At 41.8% G+C, this 16,168-nt stretch overlaps 2 protein-coding genes across 8 annotated transcripts in view; one reads left to right on the top strand and one right to left on the bottom strand.

Annotated features, from left to right (window-relative positions):
* The window catches only part of CYP39A1 (cytochrome P450 family 39 subfamily A member 1), a 144,043-nt gene extending 130,861 nt beyond the window's left edge, over window positions 1-13,182 (bottom strand). The window contains exons 1-3 of one of the 3 annotated variants that reach the window (XM_070361034.1): window positions 12,736-13,182; window positions 3,396-3,531; window positions 830-1,004 (exon numbers count right to left, since the gene is read on the bottom strand). In XM_070361034.1, the coding sequence (XP_070217135.1) occupies window positions 830-1,004; window positions 3,396-3,531; window positions 12,736-12,912 (488 nt within the window). In that variant the 5' untranslated portion in view covers window positions 12,913-13,182. The remainder of the gene's footprint in view (window positions 1-829; window positions 1,005-3,395; window positions 3,532-12,735) is intronic. The other 2 variants (XM_070361036.1, XM_070361035.1) reach the window with 2 other exon arrangements.
* A 118-nt stretch (window positions 13,183-13,300) lies between these two features.
* SLC25A27 (solute carrier family 25 member 27) overlaps window positions 13,301-16,168 on the top strand; it is a 28,907-nt gene continuing 26,039 nt past the window's right edge. For 3 of the 5 annotated variants that reach the window (XR_011462232.1, XR_011462233.1, XM_070361043.1), the window contains exon 1: window positions 13,301-13,629. Coding sequence is in view for 3 of the 5 variants with exons in the window: in XM_070361043.1 (XP_070217144.1) it covers window positions 13,524-13,629 (106 nt within the window). In the remaining 2 variants the exon portion in view is untranslated. The remainder of the gene's footprint in view (window positions 13,630-16,168) is intronic. The other 2 variants (XM_005906247.3, XM_014481620.2) reach the window with 2 other exon arrangements.

The following is a 16,168-nucleotide window of genomic DNA, read 5'->3' as shown; positions in this document are numbered from 1 at the left end:
CTCCCTGCATGTGGCGGGGATTTTTCACATGGCTCCCATGCTCAGCCCTGACATTTGTCAGAAAGCTCCAGAACATAACTGAGCGCTACCTGGCTCCCCATACTGTCCTTTCCTGTCTCACTGTCTCAGCATCTCTGCTCTCAGAGGACTCTGGGCTCAGTCCTGAGGCCCATGGTGGCTTTGGCTCAGCCACCTTGCGAAGTCTCACAAACATCTCCTGGAACCTTGTCCTCTACTTTGCAATCCTCTCCTCTCTCCTCTCCTCTCAATGTCCTCTTGTTCTAATAATCACAAATTGCACTGAATGCTTTATCAAAATTCTGATGGATACATGACAATTATATGAAGGAAACTCATGTAGAACATACAGAATTGTAAGGAATGACTAAGATGAAATTATTATATATGCCTGCTAAGTTGCTTCAGTTGTATCTAACTCTTTGTGACCCCATGGACTGTAGCCTGCCAGGCTCCTCTGTCCATGGGATTCTCCAGGCAAGAATACTGGAGTGGGTTGCCATGCCCCACTCCAGGGGATCTTCCCAACCCAGGGATTGAACCCATCTCTTACATCTCCTGCACTGGCAGGCAGGTTCTTTACCACTAGCGCCGCCTAGGATCTATTGATTTGTTTGCTTAACTTCAAATTGAAGTACTAAATGAAAACTGCCCATTAATTAGAATGTAAAAGATCAACAGAATGTTTTAATTGCTTAGTAAGGTAGATTTCATAATCCACCACATAGTATTTCAGGTCCAACATACAGGCTTCAAACTTTCTTACTCCAAAAAAAGAAAACAAAACAAAAATAACAAGGCACTGATTTACCTCATAAACTTGTTCAGGTCTGTGGTCCCGTGAGTACCTAAATTCTGCAACTGTTCCTGTAATTCTTCAGTCAATTGTCCAGTGAATTTGTATAGGTTGAAAATCCCCATTTTCCCTTTCACCGTGATATAAAGTTTCTCGTGCAGTTTTAAAAAGATATTCTTTGCGATGGATGCTATAAACAGAGAAAACACTTTTCAAAAGAAGCAACCCCTTCTTAAAGTAAACAGTCAATATGTCTTGATCAGCAGGAACTAGAGCCAAAGGTGAAGAGTCAACATAGACTGTGAGATGGTGAAAGCCTTAACAAAGTTTGCAAGACCTTCTACCCTCTTTCCAGCTCTCCAATGGTATTTCCAGTGTCTTCGCCCTCCAAATATATATTCCAGGTAAAACACACTCTTTTTTACATCTCACCATCTTCATGAGCTGTTCTATCTGCTCTGAATGTTATCTATTTTTGACAACAACCCTCTCTTCCCTTACACGCCTATAAGATATACATTTCTCCTTCTGACTTCTTTTCTCCTTTAAGTATCTTAAATATTGTCTCCACCAGCAGGATCTTCCTAACTCCATGAATAGCTTTGGCCCCACTGTTTCCCCCACCCCGTTTTTTTTTAGACTTTTTTTTTTATGGTGGATCATTTTTAGTCTCTACTGAATTTATTACAATATTGTTTTTGCTTTATGTTTTGGTTTTTTGGCCATGAGGCATGTGGGATATTAGCATCCAGACCAGGAATCAAACCTGCATCCCTTGGATTGGAAGGTGAACGCTTAACCACTGGACGACCAGGGAAGTCCCCACACTGTTCCATCGTTCCCTTTATCTCAGTGTTCATGCTCCTTTCATGACACACCTGGTCTGGTCTGGGTGTTAAAGAGTATGAATTTTTGAACTCATTATTCCTTTATATTTTTCTTTAATCCTCTTTAATTATCTTCAAAATAAGTTTTTTAAAAACTAATTTTTAATTTTATATTTCATCATCCTATTATATGTAGGTTACATTTCACATAAATTAATGAAAAATAATTTGTAGATTTCTTGACTATGTATCATCTCTGTGGTAGGGGTATGTTTAAAAGGAATGAGAAGCTGGCTCATGAGTAAATATTAAGATATTTTATCTGTTAAATAGAAATATTTAAACACGAAAGTCCCCCGGGGGGGGCAGAGCTGAAAAAAAAAAAATGTGATCATTTCAATATACCTCTGATACCTAAGTTGGTATATTTTTCTGAAGGAATATGTGAATTTACAGATCAAGAATCTTCCAAGTATTTATATTTCTTTGATCTGGAATGCCACAGTCAAGAAGCATTAAAGAGTCAAAAATGTTATCAACATGTTGTGATTTTTCATGCAAGCAACAAAAAATAATAATCATGCTATTGATCTAACACCCTTGAAAACAAACTTTTATGTCTTAATGGCAAGAAATGCATAAAAGAAGCTATAGGAAAAGGAACCTAAGGAAGAAGCCAAAAAAAGAAGCCAAGAGAAAGATGTTAGAAGCAAGCATAGGCATTGTGAAAGCAGAGAAAAGAACCAGGTGTGAAATGAACCAGCTCTGTATTCCTGGGAAGACAAATGGCCTTAGCATGCATGTTCACATCCTGGGGAGAAATAAAGGCAGACAGTCACACTGAAAGTATGCTGATTGAGTCCAGCAGTCTCTGAGGATGAAGAAAGAAAGGGCACCAATTATATGAAGCCAAGCCCCACTCACCTTAATAACCCTGTGGACTACGTCAGGAAATGCCACAGTAAAGAGCTTACTGGGGCTTCCTTGGTGGACCAGGGGTTAAGAATCTGCCTTCCAATGCAGGGGATGTGGGTTTGATCCCTGGTCAGGGAACTAAGATCCCTCATACTGTGGGGTAACTAAAGGCACACACTGCAACTAGGGAGCCGATGACACAAAGAGGTCTCCTGCCCTGCAACAAAAGATGGAGCACAGCCAAAATAAAGGAGCGGGGCTTACTCGGTGGTGCAGCATGAGATCAAACAAAGAGCAATAGCCTGTAAAATATATGCACAGCAGCATAACAGAGTCAGTGACATCTTGGGGGCTGTTAACAGGATATGAATTCCAATATTTTCCCAAGTAAACGTGAGGTGACCTTATCTTTTACATGCCTTGTGGAGATCCTAATGTTTGACACTACAAATAATTCATTTTTAGGGCTTGGTTCAGATGGTAAAGAATCCACCTGCAATGCAGGAGACCTGCCTTTGACCCCTGGGATGGGAAGATTCTCCTGGAGAAGGGAATGGCTACCACTTCAATATTCTTGCCTGGAAAAACCCATGCACAGAGGAGCCTGGCAGGCTATAGTCCATGAGGCCACAAAGAATTGACACAACTGAGCGACTAAGCACACAATTTGTTTTTCAAAGGCCAAACTCATCACAAACTCTTTTCTATCCCTACTCTAAAGAATAAAATAGTGGGTCTGCCTCATTTTTGATAGAGGAGTGAAGATGTGCTTGTTACCTAGAACTGCCCTTGGGATTCCATGTTGTATTTCAAATGGCCTATCTGAAAATACTGTTTACCTGTATGATAGACGGGATTTTGCACTGCTAGTTCAAAATTTATTTCTTTGGATTTTAGAAACACATTAATTCCCTCTTCTTCAGTAACAAAGGTCATTCGGGTGCCCATAACAATGACTGTAAATACTGGTCCATACTGAAAGAAAACACATAAGTAGAGATCAGATTAGTAAGCATTTCTAATAGATAAGTTACTGGACATGGATTATGCTTAAGACAGAGTTCCTCAAGAACCCCGATACTGAAATTACAGTCAAGATAAAAACTATTAAGATTATGTATAATGTATGTGTGCTCAGTCGCATCCAACACTTTGCGACCCCATGGACTATAACCTGCCAGGCTCCTCTGTCCACGGAATTTTCCAGGCAAGAATACTGGAGTGGCTTTCCATTTCCTAGTAATTAGTTATAAATTTTGATTGATGGAGTGAAATTTAATTATATAAATCCTAATTTATTCTGTCATAATATTTAACCTTCCTTTTGATCGTATTTTTATTTGTTTGCACCTTCCATTCTGGCAGTAGGAAATAATACTCAGAAATAATTGTTAGAAATTAGGTTAAACACTGTGATATTCCAACACTGTTTTCAAGATACCTGGAGGGTTATAAGCAACCTATGGCTGAACTTTGTTCAAGAAAAAGATAAACTGCTGACTGATTTCATTGTCAATCTCTGGCCACTCAACAATGTCTACAGTAGAAAGTTCTGTAGTGTTCACTTTCTCCCTTTCCAAAATGACTCACCTGTTCACCCTGCCCAACCCTCTCCATTATGAGTGTTCCTGTAACTCACTGGGGAAAAATGAGCACTCTCAGCTTCTCACCACCAGGGCAAAGAATTGTACCCATTTGTACTCATTCTCCATGCTTCCCCTCAAGTCAACAGATGGAGGGTCCTGCCCCTGGGAAATGCCCACTCTCCTTCACTTGTGATATGGAGTCCACAGTCTCTTTGTTCTTCATGGATACCTTCTCTCTCATACACCATCAGTTGCGCCTTTTCTATCAGATCACTCCTGTTGCTGCTGCTGCTGCTGCTGCTTCTAAGTCGCTTCAGTCGTGTCTGACTCTGTGCGACCCCACAGACGGCAGCCCACCAGGCTCCCACGTCCCTGGGATTCTCTAGGCAAGAACACTGGAGTGGGTTGCCATTTCCTTCTCCAATGCATGAAAGTGAAAAAGTCAAAGTGAAGTCACTCAGTCGTGTCCGACTCTTTGTGACCCCATGGACTGCAGCCTACCAGGCTCCTCCGTCCATGGGATTCTCCAGGCAAGAGTACTGGAGTGGGGTGCCATTGCCTTCTCCCCAGATCACTCCTAGGAGCCTACAAACATCCTCTAGTGCAGAGTTTGGCTTCAGGAGTCCACAACTTTACTGGGAGAAAAAGATATTATTTTCACTGGCCTCTAATTATAATTTAACATTTTCTTCAATTATGAATGGAGGCAATAAACCACAATCTTCCCCACAACTCTAACCTCAAAAGAGCTTACTGTTCCAATTGTACTTTTTTAGATTTGGTGTCTATTTGGCATCCATTCATCACAGGGTCAATTACATTAGCTACATTTTCTTTTTTCTTTTTCTATTCAAATGATGACTCTTAAATTCTCTTGAATGTTCTCTAGAATACATTTAAATAACCAGAGGTAAAATACAAAGGGTTGATTAAGATGTATTTTTATTTTCTTAGAATACTCAAAATGAACACATTTAAACACAAACCAATCTCATATTTCAAAAGAAAAGTATAGGCAGCACAAATGGAGGAGAAGAGGAACCATTACATTAAGAACATTTTAATTGTTTTTAAGCCATACAAGTCTTTCAAATTCCACTAACAAAAAAGTATTTTATAGCTTCTATCCAAAATTTACAGAAGTCCCAAATTGATACGATTCTTTTGTCTTCTTGAGCTATGTTTTCTTATTCATGATGTTCAGTTTTGGAGGCCTCACGATGTTGTTGTTGAGTTGCTAAGTCAAGTCCAACTCTTTTGCGATTCCATGGTCTGTATGTAGCCTGCCAGGCTCCTCTGTCCATAGGACTCCCCAGGCAAGAATACTGTAGTGGGTAGCCATTTCTTTCTCCAGGGGATCTTCCCGACCCAGGGATCGAACTGGCAGGCAGATTCCTTACCACTGAACCACCAGGGAAGCCCAGTGGCCTCACTACTGGGTAGAAATGGCTCTCTCAGAGCTAGCTGATAATTAGAGAGAGCAAAGGATTCAGCCAACCAGGAACATACCTTTCATATGGAAGTCAACCCATCTTGAGTCTATATCACCAACCCCTTCCTGGTCTAACTCTGACACAGCCAAGCCAGTATGATCCCTGCCCTAAATCATCCCAGAAAAAGTCACTGGGCATCTGGAGACCAACCCTAGAGCTCAAAGCCCCAAGAAACTCTTCAGAGTCGTCAGTCCTAAACTGTCTACCCTGCTTTGCCTTGCTTTCCGGAGGAAACTCCAACAAATGCTGTGCATGGGGCTTTTTCTGTTCCATCTTCTGCATCTTGACTGACAGAGTTCTTTCTGCTGTGGCCTTGCCTAGCACACAGTGACCCTTGCCTTGGACCCATGAGTTTTATAACCTTCTTCCTTCAAAGGCTCATTCTCATTTCCTCCTGTGGCCACACTGACTTTCCCGGACCACATTCAACATGTATATTTTTGGAACCACCACCCATACTTTTATATCCCATTATAGTAAATTGATGCTTTCAAATTGTGGTGCTGCAGAAGACTCTTAAGAGTCCCTTGGACAGAAAGGGGGTCAAGCCAGTCAATTCTTAAGGAAATCAACCCTGAATAGTCATTAGAAGGACTGAATCTGAAGCTGAAGCATCAATACTTTGGCCATCTGATACAAAGAGACAACTCTTTGGAAAAGACCCTGATGCTGGGAAAGACTGAGGGCGGGAGGAGAAGGGGGCGACAGAGGATGAGATGGTTGGCTGGCATCACTGACTCAATGGACACGAGTTTGAGCAAACTCTGGGAGGTAGTGAAGGACAGGGAAGCCTGGCATGCTGCAATTCGTGAGGTGGCAAAGTGTCGGACATGAGTTGGTGACTGAACAACAACAGTTATTATGAATATCTCAAAGTACCGTCAGGCTCATAGTACTTCAATATGAGTCATTTCCAGATCTGCATGGCATGTGATCATTCCTGGAACACACTGTTGAATGCTATTAGGCAATTATGGGCCTAATAGCTGATACCCCAAAATAGTGAAGCCTCATATTTTTCCATTAGTGATGCAGACATCTACGTTGCTTCCCAGGTTCCCTACCTTCAGTGGTTTATTACTGAACACTTAGAAGAAGATGAATCATTTTCATTGTTGAAGGTTTGCTCAAGTGAGAATTCTTAAGTTTCCATCAGGAAAGTGGCCTTTGGCAACATGTACAGGCACTCTGGCCACATTATAGGTAATATTGTCCATCTCACTTGATAGTAAGTCCAAGTTCTAGTTTCTCAAGCCTAACTTTTTAGAGTCACCTCGGACCCTTTTCATTCCTTCACACACCACGTTCCATTCACCAGGAAACCCTGCTGCTTCCACCTTTAAGAGAGATCCAGTCACTTCTCCACCTTCCACTGCTATCACCATGGTACAAGCCAGCAGGGTCTCAAGCGTGAATTCTTACCAAAACCTTCAAATCATCTTTTTTCTTTTAGTTTTATGTTTTTATTTTTAACGGAGTGCCCAAAGTGACCGCTTAAAATTTAAATCAGATCACATTACTCCTCTGCTCAAAACACAAAGTTTCCCACTTCACTCTAAGTTACAATGTTCTCTTAATAATCTGTAATAACCTATATGGGAAAAGAATTTGAAGACGAATGAATATATGAACATGTATAACTGAATAACTCTGCTGTACATCTGAAACTAACACAACATCAACTATACCCTAATGTGTGCGTGCATACTTAATTGCTTCAGTCTTGTTCGACTCTTTGCAACCCTACAGACCATAGCCCACCAGACTCCTCTGTCCATGGGATTTCCCAGGTAAGAATACTGGAGTAGGTTGCCATGCCCTCCTCCAGGGGATCTTCCTGACCCAGGGATCAAACCTGTGTCTTAAGTCTCCTGTACTGGGAGGTAGGTTCTTTCTTTACCACTAGCGCCACCTGGGAAACCCCATAATCTAATCTAAAATAAAAATTAAATTAAAAAAATACACTGATATTTTGATCTGATCAGTTACTCCACAGATATACTGGCACACATAGAAATGACATTTGTTGCTACATTATTTATAATAGTGAAATATGGAAAACAAACCATGTCAATCATTAGATGACTATCTAAGTGAACTATGACTCAAGGAATATTCTGCAGCTTTTAAAACAAATGCAGATGCTTTTGTGTCTGTGTAGGATGAAAGAAAAGAGGGGTAGATTACAAAAATCATATTTTTAAAGGCATCAGAGAGTTGGGGAAATAATAAGATCTAAATGGACTAAAACTCCTCCAAGAATAGGAGTGAACTGATTTAGTGACTAGGTCACTATTTCCCTGGTAGCATCTGTGAATTCTGGGTATGGACCAGGTCAGGTCTGAAATAGGCACATTTGAAAAACCTACAGGTAGTAAGAAATTTAATGCTGCAACATTGAACACTTTTTCCCGAATATTAGGAAAAAGACAAGCTTATCTATGTATACCATTTTTATTCAACGATATATTAGAAGTTTCTCTTTATGTTGGAGAAGGGAACGGCTACCCACTCCAGTATTCTGGCCTGGAGAATTCCAGGGACTGTATAGTCCATGGGGTCGCAAAGAGTTGGACACGACTGAGCGACTTTCACTTCACTTCACTTCTCTTTATGTAAGAAAAAGAAATAAAAGGCATAAAGATCAGAATACGGGAAATAAACTTATCTGTTTGTAGGATATATTGTGTATGTCTAAAAATCCTAGGAAATCTACCAAATAACTACTGGAATAATAAGTGAATTTGGCAAGATAAGAGAATACAAAACAAAAACAATTATATCTTTTATGTGCCAGAGTGACATCACTGGAAAACAAAAGTGGAAACAATTTATGGACTTCCCTGGGCATCCAGTGGTTAACACTGCACTTCTAAGGCAGGGGGTGCAGGTTTGATCCCTGATCAGGGAACTAAGATCCCCATATGCCTGCTATGCAGTGCAGCCAAGGGGAATAAAAAGTGAAAACAATTTCTGCAATATCCTCAAGGTATCTACAATAGCCTCAAGAATATTAAATAGTTCAGAAAAATAATTAACAATCACAGGCAAGACTCCCATCATTAGAAACTACAGAATATGCCTAAAAAAGTTATATAACAAATGGGAGATACGGCAGTTATAGAAGACAATAGCATTAAAAAGTCAATTTTTCTGTAGACTTAACAAACTTCCAATTATATTTCCATCAGTTTTTATTACTGATATTGCCAAGCCAATTTAAAAATTTATATTAAAATGCAAATAATCTTAAATGCATTTTCATACTGTTCATGGGGTTCTCAAGGCAAGAATACTGAAGTGGGTTACCATTCCTTTCTCCAACAGACCACGTTTTGTTTTTTGTTTTTTTTTTTTTTTTTTTAATTTTATTTTTAAACTTTACAATATTGTATTGGTTTTGCCAAATATTGAAATGAATCCACCACAGGTATACATGTGTTCCCCATCCTGAACCCTCCTCCCTCCTCCCTCCCCATACCATCCCTCTGGGTCGTCCCAGTGCAGCAGCCCCAAGCATCCAGTGTCGTGCATCGAACCTGGACTGGCGACTCGTTTCATACATGATATTATACATGTTTCAATGTCATTCTCCCACGTTTTGTAAGAACTGTCCACCGTGACCCGTCCATCCTGGGTGGCCCTACATGGCATGCATGGCTCATAGTTTCATTGAGTTAGACAAGGCTGTGATCCAAGTGATCAGTTGGGTTAGTTTTCTGTAATTGTAGTTTCCATTCTGTCTGCCATTTGATGGATAAGGAAAAGAGCCTTTGGAAGCTTTCTGATAGGAGAAACTGGCTGCTGGGGAATCTGGGTCTTGCTCTGGTGGGCAGGGCCATGCTCAGTAAATCTTTAATCCAATTGTCTGTTGATGGGTGGGGCTGTGTTCCCTCCCAATTGTTTGGCCTAAAGCCAAACTATGGTAGGGTTAATGCTGGTAATGGCGACCTCCTTCAAAAGGACTTATGCCAGACTACAGAATTCAGTGTCCCTGACTCCATGGCAGGCCACTGTCAACTCACGCCTCTGCTGGTGACTCCTGGACACATACAGACACTGGTTCAGTCTCTTGTGAGGTCACTGCTCCTTTCTCCTGGGTCCTGGTGTGCACAAGGTTTTGTTCATGCTGTCCAAGAGTATGTTTCCCTAGTCCTATGGAAGTTTGGTAATCAAATCCCTCTGGCCTCCAAAGTCAAATTCCCTGAGGGTTCTCAGTCCCTCTCCAGATCCCCAGATGCTGGAAAACCTGTTGTGGGCCCTAGAACTTTCACAACAGTGTGAGAACTTCTTTGACATAACGGTTCTCCAGTTTGTGGGTCGTCTGCTCAGTGGCTCTATGGTGGGACACACACGCAGAGCCTCCCACGTCTGCTGCAGCCTAAGCCCCTATCCCTGCAGCAGGCCACTGCTGACCCATGCCTCCACAGGAGACACCCAAATACTCAAAGGCAAGTCTGGCTCAGTCTCTTGTGGGGTCCCTGCATCCTGGTGCCCACAAGGTTTTGTTTGAGCCACAGTTAGAACTGGTCATGGAACACCAACCGGTTCCAAATTGGGCAAGGAGTACGTCAAGGCAGCATATAGTCACCTTGCTTATTTAACTTATATGCAGAGTACATCATGTGAAATGCCCAACTGGATGAAGCACAAGTTGGAATCAAGATTGCCGGGAGAAATATCAATAACCTCAGATATGCAGATGACACCCCCCTTATGGCAGAAAGCAAAGAGGAACTAAAGAGCCTCTTGATGAAAGTGAAAGAGGAGAGTGAAAAAGCTGGCTTAAAACTCAACCTTCAAAAAACGAAGATCATGGCATCTGGTCCCATCACTTCATGACAAATAGATGGGGGAACAATGTAAACAGTGACAGACTTTATTTTTCTGGGCTCCAAAATCACTGCAGATGGTGACTGCACCCATGAGATTAAAAGACGCTTGCTCCTTGGAAGAAAAGCTGTGACAAACCTAAACAGCATATTAAAAAGCAGAGACATTACTTTGCCGACAAAGGTCCGTCTAGTCAAAGCTATGGTTTTTCCAGTAGTCATGTACAGATGTGAGAGTTGGACCATAAAAAAAGCTGAGCACCCAAGAATTGATGCCTTTGAACTGTGGTGTTGGAGAAGACTCTTGAAAGTCCCTTGGACTGCAAGGAGATCCAACCAGTCCATCCTAAAGGAAATCAGTCCTGAATATTCACTGGAAGGACTGATGCTGAAGCTGAAATTCCAATACTTTGGCCACCTGATGCAAAGAACTGACTCATTGGAAAAGACCCTGATGCTGGGAAAGATTAAAGGCGGGAAGAGAAGGGGACCACAGAGGATGAGACGGTTGGATGGCATCACTGACTCCATGGACATGAGTTTGAGCAAGCTCCGGGAGTTGGTGATGGACAGGGAAGCCTGGCACACTGCAGTCCACGGGGTCGCAAAGAATCGGACACCACTGAGTGACTGAACTGAACTGAACTGAATCTTGAATGCCACATCAATGCCAAAATAGTCAAAGAATTTTCACTACTTGTTTTAAAGATTTACTATAACTGTATTAGTTTTTATTTATTTACTGTATTTATTTACTGTATTAGTGTTAACAAAGGAGTGGGCATTTAATCAACGGAATAGGATAGAAAGGCTAGACATAGATCTACACATATATATCAATTAATCTTTGAAATGCTGCAAAAGGCAATTCAGTGAGGAGAGGAAAGTCCTTCAAGAAATGATACTGAAACAACTGGACATGGAGACGGGAAAAAAGTAAAACTCATCCCTTCTGTACACGTTACAAAAAAATTAACTCTAAGTGGCTCTAGGACCTAAATATAAAATAGAAAGCTATAAACCTTTTAGAAGAAAACAGAATAAACTTTGTGACCTTGCTTGGCCTTCTAAGACAAGCTTTCAGAAACATTCCTAAAGATTTATCAAAATCATATATCTAAGGAAGGCTACAGAAGACCAAGATGTATTTATTTAAAAGACAGTATTTTTCATCTATCAAACTACGGTACTTAGTGTGGGCCAGGATATGAGAGTCAGAACTCTCCTACACTCAAAGGAAAAGAAAAAGGATTCTTACATCATTCTTTAATCCTTACATAATCCCTAGGGGCAACACAATAATATAAACAATTTAATGTCCTTTAGGTAGTCTTACATTTAGGTATTTATTCTGATGAGCTGCCCTAGTGGCTCAGAGGTTTAAGCATCTGCCTGCAATGTGGGAGATCTGGGTTCAATCCCTGGGTCGGGAAGATGCCCTGGAGAAGGAAATGGCAACCCACTCCAGTGTTCTTGCCTGGAGAATCCCAGGGACAGAGGAGCCTGGTAGGCTACAGCTCACGGGGTCGCAAAGAGTCCAGCACGACTGAGCTGCTTCACTTTCACTTTCAGATGAAACAATCAAGTAAGTGCAAAAACTACAAACAGTATAAACACACAGGAACATACACACAAGACTATTAATTGAAGTATTGTTTGAAATAAAGGAAAAAGTTAGCAGCAACCTATATACTATTTTTGAAAGATATATTTAAAAGTGATTTTAAAGACAAAAACATGTACAACAATGATTACTAATATCCTTAGTGTGCAGTGAAAACAGACCTCACCATAATCAAATAGCACCAGCTGAAAATACAGTGCCCACTGTATTTGTAAAGACCAAGTTTGCAAGCCACTTTTACAACTGCCTGGTGTTTATCGATTTGGATACTAATTTATTAAGTGTTTTCATAAATCGAAATTAATTATATTACACTTCTGTCTTCCCAATCATTGAATTTAGTTAATATATATACACTTTAGATTTTTCATCTATGCTGAAGTAACTAGCACTTTTAATTTCTACTTCCAAAAAGGCACTGACAAGCTGTCTTGTATTTCACAACTCATAAAAACCTATTTCTTTAGAAAAATCTTGCATAAGGCAGTTGTTGTTAGTTAACTTACTCATAAATGGCTAGATCGTTTAACTGTGGGCAGTAGGTAGGTTCCCCACGTTCTAACACTGCATTTGAGATGTAACGAAAGAAAATAAAAAAGAATACATTATCTCTTCCGGAAACCCTATGTGCTCAGGCCACATACCTTGATTCTTGCTTTCTCTATAAATTCTAGAGGGGTTTTTCCAAACTCAAATCCAGCTCCAATCCAAGGAATCCAGCCCCTTATGCACGGGGGTCTACGCAAGTTCTTCCACTGAAGAAATAATAAAACAGCAACACAACCTAAGATTATAATCACTGTTGGGGAAATGAATTCCATGTTTTTGTCTAGCACCTTCCTGAGTCAGAGAAGGGAAAAGTCTTGCTTCTTCGCCCTGGAACAGGGCACTCACTCGACCTCCCAACTTTTCCGCTGTGACTTTTGCAGCTTGGTCGACTTCTTAACTGTAGCCTCTTTTCCCCGCCCCAATTTTTAGGTAACTTTTGCAACATCTCTTCCTACCACGTACACGTCTTTTTCAAGTCCTGACTATCCCAGACAGAATGCGGGGGTTGGTTCCAGCTGGGGCGAGAGCAGAGGGTGGAGGCAGGAGCCCTGCTACCATGGAGACCGGGGGAGTGGTTCAGGGCAGCTGGCTTGAGGCCAATCAGAGAACTCAGCTGAAGGGGCGGAGCCACGCGGACTACATTTCCCAGAAGCCTCGGGGGCTTCGAGCTGTTTTCCGCTCCCCATCCACTGGGCTGTTCCAGCCTGGGGCTGCCAGGGAGGCTGCGGGTTCGTTGGGCCCGCCTGGCCGAGCCAAGCTAGAGAAATGATCCCCGCCTCGCTGCGTGTCGCTTGAGAAGGGGCCGCCCTGGCCGGGTGGCAGGCCAGCCGCGGCGCGGGACGCGGGCCAGAAGGGGCGTATCGTCGTCCCGTGCTGCTGCTGAATGTCGACTCCAGACGATGCGGAGAGGCTCTCGCCGCTCGCCCAGAGATGGCCCCGCGCGTGCAAGTTCCTCCTGTCGGGCTGCGCGGCCACCGTGGCCGAGCTAGGTACCCGGCCGTCCAGCCTGGGCCTCCCCCGCTCGACCTCCAGGGGCCGCCCGAGGGTGGGGGGCCGGGCGGGTGGCTTCGTTTCCGAGTGAATGCAACCCTGTCGGTCCACACCTGTCCTGCGGGCAGATATGGCGGGGTGGGGGCAAGGCCAGTCTTGGGAGGAGGAGGAGGGAGTGGAGGTCACGAAGGTTTCTTCCTCCCAGTTTTGTCTCCGTCGGATGTGCTGTTGCGCCTGAATGTGTCCTTTTAGAAGCTTCCTGAGCTGTTACTCCTCTATAGCATCATTTCCCCTTTTGTGAGGATGCCCTTTTTAAAACCACAGTCCGCTTTCCGTCTTTATTGAGGACATCTCTGTTTATATTCTTACCCAGCCTCACTATATCGTTGTGTTTTGGGTCCAAGTTGTGAACTCAACTTGTGGGACTTAAGTTCTTAACCCATTCCTTACCGAGCATCCATCCACTCGGCATCTGCCTGTTGACCTCTTTGAGCTGAACTCAGCTATACTGTGTATACCTTGCGAGAGTCTGAGAGGTTAATATATAAATGCTAAATCCAAGGCAAGGCATCGATTGATCACGACATTATTATAATGACCACAGTGCAGAAGACTGTGGAGATACAGTTAAAAAGACCCAGCCCTGACCTTCTTACAGGTTGGTGGGGAGACATGCAGAGACAGACAGTTAACATTATGCTACTTATTGTAATGGAGGTGTTATTATAAGGGCAGAGAGGATGAACAATTACATCTGCATGAACAAGTCAGAGGGGCTACTTAGAGCGGAGTTATGATGCTCTTGCAAGAACAGGAGATGCTTCTTGCAGGAATTTTATGAGTATAGTGCCCGTGTTTCCCCTGTGAAGCCTTCCCTGTGCATTTTAACATGACGCTTTCATCTTCTTGCCCGTTAAAAAAAAAGAAAGAAAGAAAAAGCAGTAGCTCCAATATGTTATAGTTTGTAAGTGTTCGTTTGCCCTGTTCTAAAACAAGTTTACTTTGTATTTCCAGCAGCGCCAAAACATGATCTCTTTTTTTTGCTCCCAGTGCTCATCCATTCCTGCCCTTTGAACCCTCCTTATTTTTTTCTTTCTGTTCCCCCAAAGCTGAAGAATTATTATACATTGTTTTCACCGAAATACAATTCATCAACTTAAAAAATTTTAAAGCAGATTGCTAAATGATTAGCTATATCCCAGTTTCTTGTTGTTTTTTTTTTAACCCAGTTTCCCCTGTGACCATTGGCTTTTGTAAAGGAAACGTCCTCCTGTTAAAAACTTGTGGAGAATTGTGTGGCGGCGTGGAGTGAGAACCAGGGGAATCAAAATATGAGATAGTTTTGAGTACAAAACGATTTAGGATCAGAACCTGAAGCATTATTTAAGTAACCAGCAAGAAAGTCAAAATTATTTGACGACGCATAATTATGCTAATATAGAAGTGACTATATCTTAAGATTTTGCAGGCTTCATATGTCAGTAAAGCACTGCTTAAATTCTCTGTATGCACACAACTTGTGTTTTAGGAAAACAATCAGCAAGATAATTAACTTTTCCAAAGACCAGTGGTGCAGATTGAATATTCTCATGGAAAAGGCACAGCTATGGTTTTGTATCAGGCGGTGGTCACTGGAAAGACATGGAGTGTCACTAATGTTTATGAACTTATCTGAATCATTGTGCATATAAAGTTATGAGCTTGATCTTCCTTATGTGAGCCAGTTAGCTTCACTTGTTTCAAGGCAAAAGGTCTACCTCTAATTCAAGATGTAATCATTAGGAAAAAAATTTCTAGGATAGTTGGTATTTTGTTAAGGAGGTCATGCAGAAAACTCATCAGTGCTGGGGGAAAAACACTCAACACGTACCTTACTTGAAAGAATATTGAGCCTGCCACCCTTGGGTAGAAAAGAAATGATAAAATCTATGATGCATCTTCTATTTTTCAGACAGTCAGGCCAGTGATTCATCTACACGGGAGATCACCCATGAAATGACAGAATTGAGCTTCGTCTGGCATTTATTAAGAACCTGCCATTCAAAAAAAAAAAAAGAACCTGCCGTATTAGTACAGTATTCTAAAAGTCACGTTGGCTCTTAATCATGGTTGCAGACCAGGGCACATCTTAGACTATAGATACCTGAAATTATTCCCACTGGAAAGCAAAAATTGAGGACAAAAGTAGGTTTTAGATGGACATTTAAAGAAAATGTTCTGAAAAGAACCCAAGGCTTGTCACTTTTTGTTTTCTTTATGGCGCTCTGGGACAGTGATTCTCAAGTTTGGGAGTGTGTCAGAATCCACTGATGTCTTAACCCCATCTGCCTACTGAAATTCCATAGGCATGGGGCTAGGAAATAATGTAATTTTTAACAATCTCCCTACTTGATTCTGATGTATTCTGAAATTTGAGAATCACCGATCTTGTGGTGACTAAAATCTGGGTCCTGTGATTTTCTAAAAAAAATTTGGTTCACTTTTCTGAATGTTATGAGTTTCCCCCTCGTTTTGTTTTTTTCTTGTCTTTGTTGTTAT

Source organism: Bos mutus, chromosome 23, assembly GCF_027580195.1.
Source record: "Bos mutus isolate GX-2022 chromosome 23, NWIPB_WYAK_1.1, whole genome shotgun sequence".
Lineage (NCBI taxonomy): Eukaryota > Metazoa > Chordata > Mammalia > Artiodactyla > Bovidae > Bos > Bos mutus.
Note: the sequence above shows the minus strand (reverse complement) of the source record. Positions and strands in the feature narration are given on the sequence as shown.